General features: G+C 39.8%; 1 protein-coding gene across 1 annotated transcript in view; it reads right to left on the bottom strand.

Annotated features, from left to right (window-relative positions):
• The window catches only part of ranbp9 (RAN binding protein 9), a 40,468-nt gene that overhangs the window by 2,925 nt on the left and 14,490 nt on the right, over nt 1–23,053 (bottom strand). The window contains exons 2-13 of the mRNA XM_006634320.3: nt 22,890–23,001; nt 21,031–21,083; nt 19,543–19,710; nt 17,482–17,504; nt 15,811–15,995; nt 15,407–15,519; nt 12,456–12,564; nt 10,760–10,956; nt 7,686–7,830; nt 2,744–2,865; nt 1,789–1,940; nt 242–353 (exon numbers count right to left, since the gene is read on the bottom strand). Of these exons, the coding sequence (XP_006634383.1) occupies nt 242–353; nt 1,789–1,940; nt 2,744–2,865; nt 7,686–7,830; nt 10,760–10,956; nt 12,456–12,564; nt 15,407–15,519; nt 15,811–15,995; nt 17,482–17,504; nt 19,543–19,710; nt 21,031–21,083; nt 22,890–23,001 (1,491 nt within the window). The remainder of the gene's footprint in view (nt 1–241; nt 354–1,788; nt 1,941–2,743; nt 2,866–7,685; nt 7,831–10,759; nt 10,957–12,455; nt 12,565–15,406; nt 15,520–15,810; nt 15,996–17,481; nt 17,505–19,542; nt 19,711–21,030; nt 21,084–22,889; nt 23,002–23,053) is intronic.

Raw genomic sequence — 23,053 nt, 5'->3', positions numbered from 1 at the left:
GTATAATTGCTGCTAAACTGGCACTAATATTGTTGTTAGTTTAACATATCTGACCCCTAGGTTGTAAGACGTCATACTTGAAAAAATACATACTCGCAAAATATTTAGTATAGGTCCAACAGTATCCAAAACCCTGTTATCTTTTCTAAATCCAAAATATACTACCTAGACTACTGCAGAAGAAGCGCTTGGCTAAAATGTTTTCCTTATTTGCAGAAAAACAAGTATAGTACCCACTTACCTAATATTGCACTGTTGAGAGTGGAACACACTGGTTCTCTCTGTATTGAGAGTAGCTGATATCCTACTGGGCTATTCCATGGATCTGAGTAGGCAAGCAAACTGAATGCATCCTACAAAAATAAAAGTCAGGTTTTTTCAGAAGTCAAGCATTTTGGACAACAAAAGCATAACACAATTCGTACATGGTTTATATTCCAGATTTTTATACCCTATTTTCTTAGAATTGGATCATCACAGACCTAAACAACCTCTGATAGGAGTGGTAGCTTGTTCTAGCCTGGTTTCCTCAGATCTCAAAAGGCTAAGCGAGGCTAGAGCTGGTCAGTACCGGGAGTGAGACCTCCAGGGGAAACCATGCTGTTCCTGTACGTGTTGGCAGACTACTAAGCGTTACTCTTCACCCTGGGCCAGAATTGTCACATTAGTGGGTCATTCACTTTGGAAGAGGGCTCTGTACTGCGGGGAATGCCATCCTTCCTATGACATCCTGACAACGTGTAGAATTGCTTGCAGAATCTGGCCTACTTAAAGCTAGACCATTATTCAGACAGTGAAGCAATTTCTCACTTTTCCCACTGATACGTGGTATAGTGGGCTGTGACAGGCAGTCAGCCAAACTGCTGTCTGAGAGTAGGGAGGGGTCAGTCCTTACGTTCCTGATACTTGACTGCACTCCTTTCTATTAAAACGTGTCCTGCCACTGACCAGGGGTGTGAGGTAGCCAGGAAACGACCAGAGATGCCTGGACTCGGTGACAGGGGCCCCCAGAACTGAGAGTCAGGCAGTGCGGGAAAAACAAGAGACCAGACAACAGACCATAGGCAAAACTACTAAGAAGACCATCCAAGGAGCTGGCAAAAGCAGAGAAACTAGAAGTTCTTCATTTATTCTTTTGTAAAATTGTGTTTTTATCTTTTTAACCAGTAAAATAATGACTGGAGTATGCCACCTAGCTGGCTGATGCACTCTCCAGTGGTGGGTGAAGGGGGGCCCAGCTGTATGTGTTGTTTTGCGATTTTTTCGGCCAAAAAGTGTTGAATGGATAAAACAAACCAAACTTGAGTGGGTTTTCTAGTTCCCTAGTGCCCCTGGAGTCTGGTGAAGGGGGCTGGTGGAGACTGGCAGCTGACCCAGCCAAATCCGGGTTGCACAGTGCTAAGATCCAACCTGTCCAATTTGTGCACACGGGTCGTTATAGAATGTTACACTAGTATCATTATATTGCTTGGTTCTAAAAATGAGGATAAGACTATACCCTGCTTGAGTACAAAGATTTCCTAAGACTCTGGTAAAGACAAAAAAATAAAGGTATCATTTGATCTGAAATACAAATTTCTAGTACACAGCAAAAATGACCAAATTTACTTCACTGACCCCCAGACTTACCCTTTTCACTACGGCTCGAGTGCCCAGTACATTTCAAACATCAGATTAAATCCAACAGACCCGAGTGCTGAAACCTGAGAGTCTGTCCAATTATCATTCCAGCTGCACCCACATATGGAGCTGTGCTACAGGGGTACTGTAAAGCGACCCGATTCTCACCTTCAGCATCTTCTTGTTGGCAGAGTTTTTCCCACACTCTCTCCTGAGCCGTTCGCTCATGCTCTGCAGCTCCCGGCCGAAGTGGATCATCCTCTCGATGGCTGCCTGGCTCCCGCCGCACAGCTGCCGCCGCAACTGGGTGGAGTCCACCTCTGTCCCAGACAGGGCACTCCGGTTAGCGAACAGGCCTGCGCCTCATCTCACACTGACCACTGGCGAGGGAGTTTGTCTAATACTGAAGCACGCTTTGGGTGTTGGTTAATATGGCAGAGCTCAGCTGGGTACCCATGTAAAGAACTGCTGCCAGGGGCCTAGTTTCCCCACTTTCTATAGACTTTCTTTTTTTCAAACGTCTCTCTTTGCTACAGACAGAACAGCCTGAAGGCCGTGCAAGATGCCAGACAAACTTGTCCCCTGTTTTTGCAGTTCCCTTACAGCTTGACCAGTCCACTGATGTTTCCCTGCTTTCGTACAGGTAATTTTGCCGACTCTTTCTGATGAATGTTGTGAATGTTAACTTCTCCAATAAGAAGGCTAAGCTGAATCACTTTTAAAGCTGTTTAACTGCAGAGGATTGGAAAGTTCTTGTTGCATTGAATACATATGTGCACGTAAAAGAAAAGTCACATGATGAATAACAAATAGTTTTTCCTTAATTATTGTAGTATTTTTATGCTTAGGTTTGTATTATATTCTTATAATACAACTAAATACATACTTAGAATACAAATGATCTTAGCAGCCTGATTTGACACATGTGATGATATCCTGGAGCAAAACAAGAATTCTTTCACAAGAGGGATTTCACCACTTAGGGATCCTACTACTTTTTCCTAAAACCTAACAATATTTCTCACATCAGTGTTCTTTTGTATAACATTGTTTGAAACGGACCTTCCTTTACAGAATTCTCCCTCTGGTATCCATTATAAACACTAGATAAATGTTGCCTTACCCATCTCAGACTCGCAGTCCTCCATTTCGAGATCGTGTTTGGAGCCGCCGTTCAGAAAGCCATTGGATGAGGATTCCGACACCCCGTTGCTATAGTGATCCATCTCCATGTCAACATCATTGCTGGAAGTAATACATTGAAAGTACTTTACCACTGTCTAAATAAGTTAAAGAACTTTTCCCTTTCTTGCAGTAGTCATTCATATACTATCAACCCATCATTTAAGGTATGGAAATGCAGGGTAATTGCAGGACACAAAATTAGAACAATTATTTTAGCAAATGGCTTGAGAAGATGGTGGAAGATCAGGAATATTGCTATGAATATTCATAAATAATAGTTATTTCTGAAAAGTCTCAGGGAATCAGGTTTAATAACATGACTGTAGTTTGCCCGACAGAACAGGATCTCCCACTGTGTCCCCTAAATTAACGTACAGCTAATTTCCACTTGTTCCCTTATATAATTTTGGTTCTTTTGTGGCTTCTATTTCTTCAGAGAGGTATGGAAGTTCATGCCATTTTTTAGGTAATGTTTTTTCTTTTAGTTTCTCCCCTTTCCTAAGCTGTACCCCTAAGAACTAGGGGTACTTGTTTTTAGGGGTACCTGAACAATCAAACAGTTTCCTCTGAAAAGTCCACTTGTTTGAGCCGAGTTGCTTCTGTGCACACAGCGGTATCAGCACTGACAGAAGTGAAGCAGCTCTCGGCGACAAGACTGTATGATGTCTGGAATATCCTTGGAGTCTCTCGTACACGTCAAGCGAAAGTGAACCTGGCTGTTTGAACAGAGTATGTGCCTTCCTTGTTACTGTACTGCTCCACTTTGCACTGGATTGGTACAGCAGTACAATTACAGACAGGACAATATACCTGTAGTGTAGGGAGGTACACTACGGAGCAGACGTTCCCAACCCTGGACCCGAGGAACCACAGTTTCTTCTAAGAACATGGTTTTTGCTTAACCGTGTTCTTAATTGCAGGTTAATTCATGTCAGTGTTCTATTGGAGCACAAGAACATTTAGCTTTTAAAAGTTTAAACGAGACTATAATTAATGTCTGAGTTTCCAAATTGCCCTCCTTGAGGTGGGCTGCCTGAATTATAACTAAATAGACCACAACAGAAGGGAAAAGAGTCTGACTCATTGTGGGAGTGCCTGCCTGTGTGTGTTGTACATGAATTGTTTAGTTAGAATTAAGGGTGAGGAAGTTGAGACGAAGCTGCTAAAAAATGTGGAGCTGAGGCTGCTAAAAACTGCCCTTGAATATGGAAGTCAGGGCTGAACTTGTCCCAGACAAAAAATGGTGTGGGGCAAAAAGTGTCAGGGGATGACACTGAAGGGCAAGTGTTGCCCCAAGTGTTCATGCAGTTTGCGCCTTGTTTTCTGAGCTTCCTCCCCTTGATTAAAGGCCCTCTTAAAACTGACAGTTCAGAAGAGACGTGGGGTTATGAGACAGATTTAACTGTGCCGGGACTGGGAGGGGGGCTCTGGAACAGGGTACGAATGCATAATGCACAGTCACATGTGGCCCTCTGTCTACAATCAGTCAATGAGCCCTGAGCAGTTAGCTCTGCCCACAGCTAAGACATCAATCTTTCCAAGATGGCAGTGCGCTACCACGGGACCAACAACAGTGCACTAATTGTCTGTCGGATACTACTGTAAACACCCATTTATCTACTTTTTACATCTTTTTATTTTTGCTTATATACCAATACTACCTCAATAGCTGCTGATGACTCTCGGTCCCCTCCTCATGTGTGTTCTTTTGTGTTGTACTGTTTATGCTAATTGTTTCTAGTGTATTGTGCACCTTGGGCCAGGAAAAAAAACATATTTTGTTCTCTCTTGTACATCTGTATAAGTGCAGAATGACAATAAAGTGAACTGAACTGATTAAAGGGATACGTTCACCTTTACAGGCAGACTGATGGGGATGCCTACCTACGGGATCTGTTCCTGCCTTTGGAGTGGCAGAAAGAGATGCACTAGATCATCAACCAGAACTGGTTCCGGAGAATAACGCTGCTGGACTTTGCCTCTGGGACACTGGGTTTGGTAACTGGGGTATGTGGGGTACTTGTGTTGGTCTAAAATGTGTGGCTCTTGGAGGGTTTTTTTTTTGCGTCATGGGCTCTGTGTGCTGGGTAGATAAATTCTAGAGAATAAAAAGGGCTATTGTGCAGGTGAACTGTCCTGACTGGTCTGTGGATTCACTGGTGGTTCTGGCAGATAAAGAATCTGTTAAGAGTCCTACCACACTTTAAATTGCTAGGTGGTGCCATTGGCTACAAAAGCAGGAATTATTCCTGTATTTCGAACCCACCATCCATGACAAATCCAGGAATAAGTTCCAATCAAGCAAAGCACAGTTTTTAGAGTTAAAAAAAGCACATAGTGGACTTCCAGGAAGAGGTTTGGTACTACAATACAGTAGCTGACACAAAATCAGATGATGTGCTTTAGAATCTTATTACATGTCCTGGTCTGGTGACAAGGGTCACTGCGGATCAGCAAGCCACAACTCCCCAAAGTCAAGAAAGCAGTGGACCAAATAGTTAAATACAATGATTATCAAATGTCTCGTCACCCTTATTGAAATTTCAGCTGAAATTCAGTTGAAAGGCTGGAATCAAGACAGTCATGTCAAGGTCTTGTAACAAACAATATTCAAGTGAACAACAAATGGATAATTTCCAGGAAAAATACAATGCCTGAAATTTCAATAAAGGTATGTAGACATTTGATTGGCACTTTTAAGTATAACAAGAAGGAAAAAAAAACATGAATCCTGTGAAAGGAATGTAGCAGAATTAACTGCAATTACAGGTTGGGATAAAAGGATATTAGAAAAGCCAAGATAGAAGTAGAAAGGAATAAAGCAAACTAAAAAGCTAAACGAAAACAAGGATGAAGTAAAACGTCTCGGGAGAAAAAAAAACTAAACTTTTAGATGATGACAAGGAAATTAATAACATTGCTCAGGTATTTACCAAGGAAGGAACACATAACATGGCTGAGCAAACACACAGTCCTTTACAAATATTAACGACATTAAACAGGCAAGGGGGGTTACAAGTGCTAGTATCACACTGGATCAACAACATCTTTAGGGTCCAAATGTATTTTGCCAAATGCATTTGGTAACAAGAGATATTATTCACAGATCATTAAAAAACCCTCCCACCAGCCTCTCAACACAAGGTTAATGTGCTCTGTGACTGGACAATTGCCAATGTAGTGCCTACAATAATTATAATTAACTAGAGCGTCATCTGTACAGAAATAAGAATATAAGAGATAGTCAAAATGGATTTAGAAACCGTAGGCTTTGTTTAACTTGTTATAGGCCTTTAAACAAGCAACATCTGCAGGTCAATCAAGGCAGAGTGCACATTTAGATTTTAAAAAGATTTTTCACAAATGTCCTCATAAACCATTAATTGCTATGCAGACTGATCAAAGAATTCAAAATGAAGATTACGGATATGGGGTGAATCATACTAAAGCAATGCAATGATTGTAGCATCTAGGGAACTGTCCCAGGACCATCGTTCTTTCTAAATTATACCAAGTATCTAGGTTCTTGTGTAGTGCGCAAACTAGTCAGGATTATAGATCATACCCAAAGTCCCGAATTTCAGCAAAAACCTGACTGATACTGAACAAAATAAAAACTACAAATATAAAATGGGAAACACTCAGCCTGAAGAAGTTACTTTTGGAAAGACTTTGCATTACTTGTAAATACATTATTAAATCTTTTAGACACAGTCAGGAACCAACAAAAACAGTTTTAGGCTATAAAAAGGTATAGAATTCAAATCAAGGGACATTGTTAAACAATTGTACAATGCACTGGTAACACTTCATATAAAATGAAGTTTTATATGAATATTGTGTACAATATTCGGCACCAAATTACAAAAAAAGCATAGTATTAAATGAATCTCTCCTTAAGAGAGCAGACAATATACCTCCCTGAACTCTAAACCGACAGGCTAATAAGAGAAACAGAGCTTTCTAAATCTTGAACACAGAAAACCATGAGGAAATCTGATTCAAGCAATAAAAAAACCTCATTTGCAATAAAAAAGTGAAAGCTATTAGATTTACTGAGACTCAACATTGAAATGAATGAATCCAAAGACAAGTGGAAAATACTGGAAAGTGCATCTAAAACTGAGAACACAATTTGCTAAACTAGGGTTTGTGAGAGAAGGGAACAAGATTCAATAACACGGCCATGTTAATGAATCAGATACACTGGCTTCTTTAAAGAAGTGTGTCACACAATGGCCTGAGGAAGGCCAAAGTAGGTCCGTTTTATAACAGAACGGCTCCGCCGCAAAAGCACTCAAGTAAAATAAGTGCAGTTTATTTACCAGAAAACAAAATCCCAAAAAGAAATGAAACTAATTCTTCAAATAAAGATAAACCCTCCTTTTCTCACTGCTCTCTCTCCGTTTTCAGTCACACTACCTGACATTCCAACCAACCAACAACCACCAACCAACTCCCTCTTAGGCTGAGGAGCCAGCTTAAATAGCTTGCAGGCCCCTCCCCCTCTGGAACAAACCATTTCTCCAATTCAATGCATGTGACAGGCTCCTCTGTCACAAAGTGTCCCTGAGAACTATTCTACTCTAATCTATTAGCTACCAGGAGACAAAAAGCCAAATGAGCCAAATGGTGTCTCTTTAGTAACTGCCCTAGGTTCTTATGTTTTCACACAACCCCAGTGATCGGTGGGCGATTCTTTGCCACTGTTCAGTACTCCATGCTGGAGTCTGCAGGTAGTGCCAGTCTGGAATCTGAACAGTGATCTCCAGGCTCTTAAACTTGCAGTCTACCTTACCTTACAAAGCCATTTTTCCCCCCATTTTTCCCAGAAGCTGATTTAAGGGTAGCAGCAAAGAGATTTTTGGCTCAAGCCTTACCTTGGGTAGCTGTTGGACTGCTGGGATCTGGTGCTGTTTATACTGTTGAGCTCTGCATTACTTAGATTGGAGGCTGGGTGCTTGTGACAGTGGGGTCCCTGGTGTGGTTTGCTGGACATCACTCCGTTAGTGCAGTTGTCGAAACCTGGAAAAAGCACAGAGGCACTGGAAGTAAAAGAAAAAGACTTCAGCGCACACTGCGTTCAAGTTTGTCACCTGGTTAGATCCGTTATTTCACAGACGTTTGAGCTTTTCAGTGCTTCAGGGAACACAGTACTCTGGCAGACGTGGCTTATAAAATATTTCCATATGACAGGAATTTGGATGCACTGTGATTTTCCCCATATGAGAAGCTTGGCAGTAGATTTACAGGGTAGAAAATCTCCAACAGAAGAGAACATACAGTGAAGCGAGCACTGTTTATCATAAACTAAAGCAGGAGATTATGATAAACCTTGGAAAGCAACCACATGCAAAACACCACACGCAAGTAACCTGGAACAGTCGTTTATACTTTAGAGAGAGAACACCCAAAAAGTCCATCGGAAAATGGAGAAGAAAATCTTGAGGCTCTTAGGTAAGGCAGTCTAAGATTTAGCATGAGAACTGCTGTTTTTTTCCTATCCATGTTTTCATCATGCGTTGAAGCTTTACTACAGATTCAGTCTAACCACGATTACCTTCTTTATCACTCAATGGTATACACGAAACGTGCACGTATGCACATATTGACGCTGTAAACAAAATGTGGTCTAAGCAGATGGTTTGTTATGCAAACAGTTGATTAAGAAGATGATTCAGGGCTTAAAGCCTGTTGTTCCAAAACTACCAGCCTTGCTCTCAGAGTGATGTGTACTGAAGTTAGCAACGCTGCCGAAAGCTTCTGATGTGTGATCAAGAGAATAAAGAGGCCCTGGGGCCCTCTTCTTCACACCCAAGATTAATCACACTCTGAAAGGAAGTTGATAGACAGCACATACACTTCAGTAAGAGCCCAATTTGCACTGTTAATGAATTACACACTGGATAAGTAACAGCCCTCCACAGCAAAATTTTACTAAAGGAGAAGAAAAAAAAGATAAGATAATTTATAATAAAACATAATTACAGCCAAAGGCACACAATATTTTTCCTTCCAATACATCTACAAACCAAAAATGGCCAGAAATTATGTTTCACTTCATGCATACATCACCTTTACATCCAGTGTTAGGAACATATCCCAACATAAGGACATATTATGGCCGTAGTTATAAACATGACAGTTTAACTTACTTTTAATCTCACACGTATTAGCATAGGGAGTGATAACTTACAAGTCTTTGATTATGTTCTTATTTTTATATATATATAAGTAGAGTACATTAAGCAAAGTTCGAAACTTAAAATATTCAAGACTTTTGAGAAACAGTAGTTATATTTTTTTGTTTGTGTTCATTTCCAAAAACATTTTTGTGAACAGTCCCCAATTTATTCTGCCATGACTGCAAACAGCAGTTAGGTACATTAAATAAAATGGTCATTTTCAAATTGTGTAGCACAATTTCAAAACCTCGAACCATTTTCCTTGGCATTTAGTTCAGAAATAAATTAGTGTTTCAAAAATCAGGTTTATTGAAGCCTATAGCCTAAAATAGATTGGAATGACAATAGGAACTGACCGACTTGTCAATAAAAACAGCAGACGTGATTGGTGGCAGGCAGAAAGCAATTTCTCCAAAACAACTGTTTCTTTAGTCACCCTCTACATCACACTCAGGCAACTGAAGGAGTTGGTGGCTATTTCTTAACTTTCAGTGCAGCTCTTTTGAGGAGAATCAGCAGTACAATGATTCACTCCCCACAGACACCTTTCATTATCCTAGCAACACAACTGCTAAGGCCGCTGTCTTGACTAAAGATACCATCTTCTTGGTTTTTTTCCAAGAAGTTACTTTGATTCTGTGCACGCAAACACCAGGACAATTTAAAGACACCGATTAACCCCGGCAGCACGTCTGGGGAAGAAGTAACAGCCACTGTACTACTACGCTGCTCCAAAAAATCACTTGAGATCTATTCAAAAAAATTAACAGAATGGATCAAGTGCAAAACTACAGTCTCGAATATTACTAGTGTTAAAATAATGCTTACAATAACTTCAAATCTCTCCAATTAAAATACTTTATTATGGCATTCTTTGACTGAAGTTTACTGTGCCCACTAAGTGCTGTGCCACTCTGTTCAATTACGTCTTTGTATAATAGTCATTACTTCGTAAAATACATACTGTATGTATAATACAGTAAATGCCTTTAGAAACCTCTCAACATGAAAGACACATTATGAGTACTTTGCAACCTACATTATTTATTCTGTACTTGAAAACTGAGATTTTAAATACTTAAAAAAAACATTTGCAAAGTGCATTTAAATGCTTTTAATACTTTGGCAGGTTGACAGCTTTAATGTCTCCCAATTATTTTGTTCATACGTGTAAGCATATGGGATAACTATTGGACAATTTATGAATGATGACAGACTCTGCTAGTAGTATTTCTGACTTATCAAAAAACACAAAACTTATGATTTGCCACTTCTTTATTTCAAATAGCAATGATAGAAATCTGGAATATTAGATAAAAAAAGTATCTCATATCTTATAATATGAAAGTATCTAATATTTCATTATATAATGTCTAATACATTGAAAACATGAATGTATACTGAATTCATCAAATGCCTTTGCACAAAAGTTCTAGTACACACTAGACATTAAATTAACCTATGCTATAAAATATATCCAAACATTTGGGGCGTTTAATATGTGAGATATCTTTGAGTAAAACAGCCATATACTGTAATGTGATGCTGCTAAATTCATTTAGTTCTCAGAGGCCTGAACAATTTAAGCAACATATTTACAAGTTCAATATCATATATGCAATCAGTACAGTTTTATTATCTGTAATTCTTCAATATTTAACTGAAATTAACAATTTAATATTACAGGTGAGCAGGAGTGACGGAGAGGCTCTGGTGCGGGCAGGTGTATGGGACCGTGTGCGCGGGCGAAGCGGGAGACTCGTGCTTACCTGCCAGGTGCCCGTGCGAGCCGCTGGGCTTGACAGAGGCCAGGCTGTGGATGATGGCGCTGTGGCTGGGGCTCGTGCTGGGGCTGCCGAAGGGCCGTGGACTCCCCGGGTAGCTGTCCTGGGACTTCGGGCTGCGGCCCCCCAGGCACCGCACTTCGCTGTCCGTCCCGTTCACCATTTCTATAAACTGCCGCACCCTGTGAGAGACCGAGAGGTGAAAGGGCTGCTTCGGGAGCACCAGCCTCCATGCCTCATGTTACCCAACAGAATGAGGATGCCGTCAGCATCTGTATCTCTACAGGGAGAAAAGGCTGGATGGGAGATCAGCTGCTGGTGCATAACCAGGAGAGCATGGACAATAATTACACTTGTGCGCTGCAGTCTTAGCTGAAAGATCCCTCACCGAAAAAGATTTTTTAAGAGATGTTACTGACAGAATTTGTAGCCAACTTTTAATTTGATGTCTGGTATTACGTAATATCCTCTGTTTCAAGTAAACTTCAAGTATAGCAACCCAGCCCTCAAGGGCCACTGGATCTTGTGGTTTTTATTGCACTACAACATTAAAAGCTTAATTGGACGTAAAAATCAAGGCATGCTTTTTTTTTTATTTTGCTAATGAAAACCTACAAATCCTAAAGGAAATCTGGCCTTTGAGGTCTTTAATTGTACATCTCTCGTAGGGCCCTTCTATTGTTAAAGCGGGGCATACACGTCCACGTTTAGAAACCAGGTTGTTCTCCAAGTTGTACTTCAATTATGGTAATCGCCAGCTATCTGCTCTTCATAAGGATCAAAAAAAGTGATCAATGTCTGTCAACAAAACCACCGCTTCACTTGACAGCATTAACGGGAGCTTATACTAAATCACTGTTTCATTTATCAGTGACAGCTTCTTCTCATTTCCCTGTGGGATGCTGCCATCCGATGGCAGGCAGAGACGTGGAACTGATAAGGATACAGTAAATGCGTTAATAAATAACAACCCATATTTCTAAAAGAGGCAATATCTGGTCATTGGCTAATTCATTGACCAATGTATCTGGATGTGAAACTCTATGTAAATGACAATGTACTGAAATGTCACAGAAAAGGCTGTACCAGCAGCCCAGAAGCAGGTTATATCCATGGTTTGAATGACACAAATGTATAATGAAGTAGTCATTTACAGACCACATATAACAGTTCAGAAATAAACCACAGTACAGTACATGATGACTTTCACTCTTGGCTGTGAAAATACTGTATAAAAACTTACATCTTACAACCTTGAAGATGCTTCTGCATTAGCAGAAGCAGAAAAGCTTATAATTCCACAAGAGCCAGAACTCAAGCTGTAGTAATAATAGCAACTCTGTTTTTCAGACAGGTATTTCTATTTCACAAAAATATTAAAAAAGTATATTTAAGACCAATAAACAATATTAGAAAGCACTCTATAAAACATAATTAGTAAGAATAAGAAATAAGGTTAATTAAGAATGTAAACTATCACCATTTACTTAAATGTGGACAGTTTGCTTCATATACTTGCAACCTGTGTTGTGTCTCTCATGGTATGATTTGAATGTTGTTTGAAACTTTAGAGGATTTAGCACAGCAACACTATGTTTGGTGACTAGAAAAGTTCTCATCCTAAGCAGTTATTTACAAACTTTATGTGCTATGTGCTGTCATTGGAAGTCAGAGAACTTACTTTAACATGAATAAGAGGTTGGGATTTCTTTCTAGTAAACTTGGGTAAAGCTGTTGTGTTGTATCGATCGCTTCCCCCATTCTTCCTGCTAAAACCAACTTCTGAATTTCTGAAAGACAAAGAACAGACAATGAACAAGAACGGTAGAAATAAATAACTTCAGCAGCAATAACAGGATGTGATTTACTTTAACCATAAAGGACTTTGTAGCCTGACATGGGGCTATTAAGGCTGATACATAGCTGAGTACATCCTGAAATGAAATTCAACAAAATGACCAACCTTGCTTCAAAGCAACAGATAACTCCATGATTTTGCTCAAACAAAAAAAGGACATTCTCAGACATCTTTAGGTTAACATTTTTGTCAAAGATGAAACAATTATGACATTTTTAATGCAGGAATGAAACAGAAGAATGATAAGAGGATTAATGCGCCTTAATTGAAAAAAACTCAGATCTGTTGGACTGTACCCTACTTTTATTACACGATTTATTCAAGATCTGACGTTGTTGAATGTCAGATGTGTACACCAACTTCCTTTAATTCGAAATGAAAGTTCGCTTTTCCTGAAAATTGTTTTCACATCATACATTAACATTCGTTGACTTCGACCACAGAAAACAGAAGACAGCAACACTGTTACTGTTGGAGGCTGATGTAGAGTTCAGTCGTGTCTTTGGAATGGGACATCAGAAGCAAAGCAGACACCGATGCTGTTCCACAGCGTGAGCATCAGTGAAATCGCCGTCTCTTAGCAACAGTTTTTGTTTGTGCAAAACACAGCTCTCTAACCAGGGGTGACGCCAGTAGCTCCTTTTGGTCCAGTGTGCCTTCTGGCTTCTGCTCCGCCCACACACTCGTCATCCTAACTGCTCTAATTACTTAATTAACACATCTCTAAATTCCATACTGCCCATGGCAGAAGGCCTTCTAACAATTTCAAATGGTCATTATAGCTCAAGGAACAAACTGTGAGATTCAGTGACACGTGATACAGAAAGCCCAGCTGAGTGTGCCATGCCTGCTTTAATTATTTTTTTTTATCTGACGTAACATATAAAGTAATGGAAAACAACAGAAACACCTAGATAAAGGAGGGACACCAAATATACTGAAAAGTGTGGTCATGCCATCCCAGCATGCTTAGGGTCAAGTATAGAAGCTAACATGGCTGTTTAGGAGACCTCAGTGAATTTGAACAGAGGGGTGACTGCTGGGGCACGTTTGGCAGGAACTTCATTGATCAAGACTGCTCAACTTGCTGATGCTTCATGAGCAACGGTATCTGAGGTGATGTCAACTCTGAGGGAAGGACGACATCATCAGCAAAGGGAAACAGAAGCTAGAAGAGCATACTCTGGAATTGTGACCTCCATGCATTAATTAAAAGTGCAAAACACTTTAAAATTAATTTAAAATCAAATTAAACACAGGTCAAAACACGACACACTGCAGCTGCAGCTCAAGTGACTGCAAATTTCAAGATGAGGTATGAGCAGCTAGTTTCATCACAAATGGTCCACTGTGAGCTCCACAGAGCCAGAAGTAATAATCAGGTGTGTGGTCTCCCAATGTTTTCATGAACATAACACTGATATTACTCAGATGTCAAAGCCTTCTCAGCCATCAATATAACATTTATTGGATATTTTAAGAATGATGCCACCATATTTTCCATCTCCATCAAACAGGTGTGATCGCCCAACACCATATTAATTTACCATAAGCAGAAATGTTTCTAAAAAGTTTTGTTTCAATGTTTTAACTGCTATGAACCTGTCTCCTGTTTGCTTTTTATTTGGAATTAGCAATTAAAAACTGGTAAAATCCAATTACCAATTGTTTTCTTTTTATAATAATGTTGCTTTATTAGCCCTATACGATTTCTTGCATTAGGAATTTGTCTTTTCGCATACCCCAGCTTGCTCTCCATGAGACACAGACACACAGACAGGGAGAGAGCCTGGGGTCAGACCGCAGGGTCAGCCATTGTACAGTGCCCCTGGAGCAGGTAGGGTTAAGGGCCTTGCTCAGGGGCCCAACGGAGTAGGATTCCTCTGCCGGCTGTGGGATTTGAACCGGCAATCTTCCAGTCACAGGCGCAGATCCCTAGCCACCGCTCCGCCCTTGTACCCCTCAATCCAAAATCTGGAATTGCTAAACATTGGTCAATGCCTCAACAGCCCTAGTACTGGGATGAGAAGGCTGTGCACAGCATATACTTTCCTTTATAACATGCACATCAGAGCCCTTTCAGTCCACTCAGTCCAGGCAGCGGCTGGGAGTAGCAGAGTTCAGAGAATCCTAGTCACAACACATTAATGACACAACTGGACTATGGTGCTCAACCTACACTCCAAACGAATCTTTAAAAGATTCAGCCTTTAGTGGCTGAATCCATGGGAAACTCTGTTGTTCTCCTTATTTTGTGTTACTTGGTTTGTCAAAGAATGTTTCCTACTGTACCTTGTTATCTAACTGGTCTATCCACACTTATTTCTGAAAAGACTCCTTGAGAATGAGTTACAATAGCACATATATACAGCTGTATCAATTATACAGACTAAAATGTGCAAAACAAAAAGTAAAAAATGAGCCGATAAGCAGTCCGAATGCAAAATTTATGCCAATGTATTTATTTTTGGTATTACTACTTCTGACTTGATAATAATGCAAGGGACCCTCCAACAAAAACTAAAACACAACTGTCCTAGACACATCAGCTTTGCCATATACAGCACATGCTACTACATGACATTCTAGGACCCTCTAGCAGTACTAAAGACTGATCAGCACTACTAAATTAAATCAGCATGACACATAAACCATACCATTCCATGTCACGTCTTGGGTATGCCAGCAGGGATTGGCTCAGATAATTATAGAAAGACGAAAAAAAAAACAGCCTTTAGTGTTCTGTAAATGAACACGCATCCAAGCCAACTTACTTTGTCTGTTTTTGATGGAGGCTAGCTCCTCGTGTACTGCCTGGTCTGTGGATTTGGCAAAGGCTTCAGCCGTAGCACAGTAACCATGGTGAACTAGGTAAGACGCAACCATTCTGGAAGAGGAGGGAAAACAGATATGTACCTCTTGCTCATCATAAATCTCATATATCCTCAACAAGTAAGCAGAACCGGCATGCCTGACTTGATTTAAATGACTGAAATCAGTCATGGCAGTCTGTAAAATGAGTTTCTACAGGACACGTAGACGTACTAGCAAACAATGCAATTAAGCACGCACAGAAAAAACAGGAAGTACCCATTCAGAGTGAGGGTATCTGGTTCTCCACTGCCCTCAGACCTTGCTCTCTCCATTTAACAAAGGCACCCAAGCGTTTCAAACTTACTTCTGAATCATTGTCTGCCACTCGCCCTCCCGCTCGCCAACGGGAAATCTGTCAATCTGGGTCTGGAGCTTCGTTCGCCACTCACGCATATAGTCTTCAATGTCAAAGACAAATGGGTGCTGACCAAAATTTGCATCCACTACCTCCCCAGGTGTCTGAAGACCCACTGTGGGGTATAAATTGGGCTGTGAAAGAAGAGTGAGGATTTAACAAGTGACTCAAAGGTCTGGGACTCAGTTGAGAATTTTCACTTCACCCCTTCCCTTTCTTTGTAAAGATACCACATGACAAAACTGATTTTTTAAATCAGTACTTTTTCAGGTTTACAACTCAGAGACGGCTTACCAAAAGTTTCCTGAGCAATCTTCCGGTGAAACAATCATTCTGTGATGTTCCTTGTTAAATGCACATTATGATCAACTCAACACCAATGCAAAAAAAGGCATTCTTGAGTGTAATATCCAAGACCACGAAACAAGAAGTATTCAGAATATTTTATGGACATTGGTGAAACCACATTTAACAGTGCATCTATTCGTCCAAAAAAGTAATTGGTAAAGTGATTCAGATGTAACAACCTACTTCAGAGCTGAAAGTCTTCAGAAATGCTGGCAAGAAAACTTATTTTAATTGGGGAAAAAAACATCAATTTGTCAGGAAAAAAAAAACACTGAAATTTCTGTTTTTTAAAAAACACTCAAAAGCCTGTGTCCCAGCTGTTCAGAATATATACATTGACTCACAATATCACAATGTGTTGAGGAATACTAAAAATCAATTTGCTCTTTGAAGATAAAGAGCACAACTTTTCTGCATGTTGCAAGAGTCTCCAAATAAAACTATCTGCAATGGTTTCAGATTTAGGCCTGAGACAAATCACACTTCACAACAACCCCCCCCTCCCCAAAGTACATTTTCTACCCAATACTCAACTACGGTTTTCAACTGAACAGGAACAAGTAGCCACTAAGCAAGCAAGAAGCCACCACTAATTGTAGGGAAATTCCTGACTGACAGGTGGGTCAAAGTTTTAATTTTAATCTTCGACTGTTCTTTAACCCACAGATAGATAGTCAAACTACTGCCTCAGCAGGAGACTCTGCCGAAACCTGTGATTTGGGCAAAGAATCTCAAAATGGAACAAAACAAAATCAATAAAAAGAAAAAAAGAGAAGAAAAGACATGGCAGTAGTATTCTTTAGTTATTTCAAGGATATTGTGCACGTCTAACACATGAGCTAACTGTTCACTTCTACTGGAAGACTGATCTTGAGCCAGTGCTCTCTCCATATTAATTTAGATGTTATATTAGACATCCCCTACACTGTTATATCAAAGAGAAATTTCAAATCAATCTAAACAAGTTTACTTATCATTTTTTGGAATGAACATGAGAAAATAAATCTTACTTGGTAACACACTTGGTATTTACTAGCTTATAATACTGCCAAAAGCACTATTCACTTGACAATGACAATGATGACACTGATGAGAGAGGGTGTACTCACAGGAAATCTTTGCTGGGTTCAGCTTTAGCAGCTCAAGTATTGTCTTTCTAGTTTTTAATTAAAATCTGTCCAGCTGAAGGACTTCATAATGCAAAGCAATATGTCTTAGTATTCAAGGGCATTGTAACATACAACCAGATATCTATTTCAGTGTTACACTTACCGGTAAATCTGTAAAAGCAATACCTGCAAGACAAGAAAAACAGAAATGTAGCACTCAGAAGTGAAATCTCTTAAGAGAGTTGACAAATACTACTGCTTTTGAGAGTATTTAGCAACTGCTACAAATTTATTTTGCTGATGCTTGTACCCAAAGTGACTTATTTTTGCACCCTTTTAAACAGCTGTATATTTCACTGCAGCAATTTTTGTGAAGTAACGTGTTCAAGGGTACAAGAGCCTCGGGGATTTGAACCTTCTTCTTGTTCACAAGTGAATAGAAGTGAACTACAATTAACTCAATGGCCAGTCCTTGTAATAAACATTTATTATGTTTGCTCTGAACCACCAGTGATTAGTTTACTTTGGAAAAAGATAAAACCTGTTTCAAGATACAAACTGATGCACTCACACATTTGCAGAATGTGGTCTTTTCTTCTTTTACAGAGAGATGAGATATACGTGCATTTTAATGCGTGCCATATGTAAGAATTTGATCATCTTGTTTTTTTATTTCCTTCATTGACTTTTTCTATATTGAGTGGTTAAGAATTCAAAGAATGTATTCAGCATATACAGTGATTTGTTTTTTACACAACTAAAATTATTCACCCCTCAAGCTCTGTAAAGTGCTCAGGGATCACTGTTGGACAGCATTACTGATGTCTTGTCTCAAAGATAACTGAAGGACGTGGTTCCTTCTTGCTAAACCTAGTATAGCTTTAGTCCTGTGCTTTGTGTCATTGTGCTGGTGAAACATTTTTTCCCCAGTTTTAGATCTCTAGCAGGTTTTCCTCTTAGGATTTGGTTGTACTTTGATTCATCTACTTCCCCTCAAACTTGACAAGTTTCCCAGTTCCTCCAGCTGGGAAGCAGCCTCATAATGTAAGCCTGCCACTGCCATGCTCGACAGCAGGGATGGCTTTCACTGGATGCTCCACCAGACATAATTCTGAATTTAGACCAAAAGGTTCCAATTTTGTCTCGTCTGACCACAAAACCTTTTGCCACATGTTTACAGCATCAGCTTAATGCTTTGGTGGGTGTTTTTCAGAAACGACTTCCTTTTAGTCACTCAGCCACACAGTGTAGCTTTGTGGAGTGACTGAGTTATGGTTGACTCATGGACATTTTCTCCCATCTCAGCCACTGAATGTAGCTTTTTCACAGTCAGCCCTACCTAGTCTTCTCCTTTCCTGGTAACTCATTTCGGAGGGACAGCTTGACATAAGCAGCGTTGCCTTTCACTTCTTGATGATCAGCTTCACTGTGCTCAAAGGAATAGCCAGTGTCTTTGGTTTTTTGCATACCGTTTTCCAGACTTGTGCCTTTCTAAACCTTTAACCCTGAGTTACTCTGAAAGCTCCTTAGTCTTCATGGACCTCATCCTTGTTTGAAATTCACAAGTTTACTGGGGCACCCAATACAGAGACAGGTGCATTATGTGAATCACTATATATGGGCCATGCAACTAATTGTGTGACGTGTCAAAGTAATTTTGTGCACTAATTTACGTTTGCCATATCATTAGGGGTGGATACTTATACAATCAACATATTTTAGCTTTCGATTTTTCTTTGCAGTTTTTGCTGACATATAATGGCTTTTACTCATAACAGGTTTCAATTGGAGCATTCGAGTTTTGATTAAAAACATTCACTTACAAAAAACGTGTATGCATCAGTTGTAAGTAAACAAAATAGAACAACATCAACAGAACATCATCAGTGAATACATTTGTAAGACACCCTACCCAAACATTTCCCACTTTTTTTGCACTGGAATGTTTTTGTCCACGGAGATGAAGAAATACTCTAAATACTGTCTTAAGTACAAGAATATGTTAACAGCCTTACTAAACTCCTCAGTCCAAATGGCTATCTAACAGGTGTATTCACTGTCAACTGTTAAAAATAAAACAGGGCACTTCCAATGTTCGAATAAACCTGCTGGCATATTTGTATTCTTTGTGCCATAACACTATTCCTCCACAAGTACAGTACAAAAGAGTGGTGTGCTTGTGTGTTACAGCTCCACCCAAGCCTTCCTTTGTTAATTTTCTCACCTAGACTGTGACCATTCTTTGTGTAGAAGCAGGTGTTGTTGATCAAGTTCACACAGCAGCCGATGACGTCGCCAGTTGTAAACGTTGGGCCATAGGGCTGCCCAGTGCCTGACGAACAGAAGGAATGCCCATCGTCTCCATGGTAACCATAGGAGTGTTTGTCCCAGCCTAAAGAAGGATAACATCAAAAAGATGAAATTCCAGGTGGCCACCACATACAAAAACCACAGGAATGGCAAAAGTCTGAAATATTGTAGTAGTGTATCACAAATACCTTTATTGTACTAGTACAGTACTGTAAATGTAAGCAAGAACTCTTAAGGTACGTTTCTTGGCATCAGCGCCTTTACAACCATACATATTTTTGTCACAAACAAGAAGTTAAAAAATAAAAATGACAGTTGTTTTTTTAATGCAAGTAATTAAGCGGTCACCAAATCAACAACTCACAGGTCATACATAACAGCATTTAAACCTTAAAGAGAGAGCGGGAGGGCTTATAAAACCACCTCGCTTTAAAAACAATGAAATCTATTAACTCCTGATTTTAAAGAAATAGTAACTATTTTTTTTTGCCTCTTCAGAGATATTTTGTTTTACTCCAGTGGTTTGTTTGTCCTTGGGGAATCGCATTCAAAACCTAAAACACCAAAGACAACACATCACGCCCATTCGAAGAAATGGCATTAATAAGAAGAAATATAAATGAAACGGTGAACAAGAAGACTGCTTATATATTTGAAGCGATATGCTACATTTCCCAGGATGGAATGTTTTTGTGTATTTCAGATGACGGACGAGACCAAAGAGCCTTGGGCTTCATACCCAGTTTTGCTTCCCCCTTCCCTGTTGACAGCATCAGGATTTTTTTTTTGCCTTTCCTCACAGTTTAGTTTTTTGAATTGATTGATAACATCTGCACCGTAGCACTGTGCCTCCTCACACTCCTGCTTGTCGGAGACAGAGACGCAAAGCTCCACAACAACTCAGCCGTTAAGCACGAACAAACCAGTTGCAGCTCTTCACGCTGAATACTGATGTTAACCACAGCTAGGGGAACTGTCCATAAATAGCTGGTGTATACTCAACTCAATCCTCTGTTGTTTACATTATGAGAAGATGACAATTTTGGATTTATAACTACTAAACAAATATATTTTACAAAATATTTTCAAAACATGCATAAACACCCTGCCGTAGCACATTTTACTTCTTTGTTGTCAGTGCACTGAAATCACAGAAAATGTTCATGCATTTTCTACTGTTGTCTACAGAACTCTCACAGGATATACAGTGTCTATTGCATCCTGTGACCTCTCTGGAACACCTAATAAAAGAGATGGTTTATCTCAAAGGGAGTTTAACAAGTTTAATAAACAATAAAATATTTTGCCCTAATCCCAAGGAACAAAAATGAAACCCACCTTCAAAATCTTGCTCATGCCTGGAAAAAAAAACAGTTTAAGGAAAAAATAAAGAAAAGCTTACCTGGGAGTCTATTCATATTGACACCTTGAGCAGAAAGACCAATTCCCATGTACCTGAGAAAATAAATACATCCAGATTCAGCTTTTCAATATTATTTTTTGTTGGACAGCACACATGAAATAGCTGTAGCTATTAAACAGGCAAATAGATTATTTCTAGGGGATGAAGCTACCTATCATGTTTCACCGTATAGACGTATAGAAAAAATACCGGGCTACCTATGCAGAACCTGAAGACTGCTGTTGACTATACTGGCACCACAGCCACACCATTTATCCTAGAGTCAGTAGCTAGATTAAAATAGAGCAATTTCAGAGGTACACTGGGGTATGATATATCTGTGATAAACATGGAAAAAGGAATGCAGCACTATAGAGAATTGTTTCCAATTTTCACTTTTCTACAAGCAAAGAATCATTTTCTGCTAGTTTCTGAACTTCAACTTGTCTTAAACCTGATTCACGCACATGTTAATAACACCACATTTGGAGGTCCTGCACTTTTATGGAGTTTTTGTTAGAACTGATGTTAGAACCGATTCACATTTTTTCACACAAATAAACTTACTTCTGGGATGTCAAACTGAGGAAAAAACGAATTTATGATCTCACCAAGACAGTGATATTCTTTGAGAAACAAAACACATTGAAATGGGGAGCTCCCATTCTGAGCTTGTTCAACAAAATGCTTAATTTTTCAATTTCATTTTGATGATGATGGGATGTCCTCTGTTATGTATTGCAAGTACAGAATGTTTAGGTGAAGGCATTTTTACATCCAGTTCTTTGTCACTTTTTTTAATTTAAATTGTATACATTTCTTGAGGCAATCTAACATAACATCACTTTATTAGCCCTATACAATTTCTTGCATTAGGAATTCGTCTTTTCGCATAACCCAGCTTGCTCTCCATGAGAGACACAGACACACAGACAGGGAGAGAGCCTGGGGTCAGAGCGCAGGGTCAACCATTGTACAGCGCCCCTGGAGTAGCTGGGGTTAAGGGCCTTGCTCGGTAGCCCAACGGAGTAGGATTCCTCTGCCGGCTGTGGGATTTGAACCGGCAACCTTCTAGCCACAGGTGCAGATCCTTAGCCACAGAGCCACCACTCCACCCCGAATCCACATCTGGGAGGTTACCGGTTCCCTTATTGCCATAAGTGAAACATGCAATGGTGTTGTATGATTCCTTGGATTGCTGATGACACCATTGTGTTATTTTTTCCTTTGATCAAATATAGAGAACCGGTATACATTCAGGGTTAATGTGCATTTCATATTCTAAAGACGCCAGAGCTGCAGAAGTCTAAAGAAAAACCCGAGATGTGGAAGAAAACAATTTACTTCTCTTCCGTCTAATTCTTCTCTCACTGGCCAATTAAAGAACAATATCAACCCACTGACTACCTAGAAAAAATAACTTTTTTTAATTCTGTTGCCAACCTTTCTTCAAGATCGCACGAAAACAGCAGTTCTGATCACAGACTGGGAAAGTGTGAACTTGGGCTATGACAAACTGCAACGAATCTCAAAAAGGGGGATCCTGACTGAATTTCCCCTGTCAACGACAGCCACTCCCCAAAACGTCCAAGAGATTTCTCAGCTGCTAAAATTAAGGTCAAATGATCCTTAAAATTACATGGCCAACGACTATCTTTTCAATGACTCGAGAATCCAAGCTGTGGTCGGCTTAATGATCTAATTTTATATCAGCTATAACACAAAACATCACAAAATATCTATGGACAAAAAATTTTAAAAAGAGAGATTTTTACATGTTTATCCTGGAAGGCTTAAGGTACACTGTCAAAAACCCTATTAGCAATACATCACAGGACCCACAAATCTGTATGTCTCACCCATCTCGTCCTTTACTGACTATCTTGACTTCGAAATAGTACACTCCACAGGCAGCAGGGATGGGGTGGGTTGCGCGTACAGAGGCAGCATCTTTAGGCGTCTTCCCATGTCCTGCAGGAGAAACAAAAGTCCAGTTCAGTCTCTGAACAAAATGGCCAAGAAC

This window comes from Lepisosteus oculatus, chromosome 6 (assembly GCF_040954835.1).
Source record: "Lepisosteus oculatus isolate fLepOcu1 chromosome 6, fLepOcu1.hap2, whole genome shotgun sequence".
Classification (NCBI taxonomy): domain Eukaryota; kingdom Metazoa; phylum Chordata; class Actinopteri; order Semionotiformes; family Lepisosteidae; genus Lepisosteus; species Lepisosteus oculatus.
Note: the sequence above shows the minus strand (reverse complement) of the source record. Positions and strands in the feature narration are given on the sequence as shown.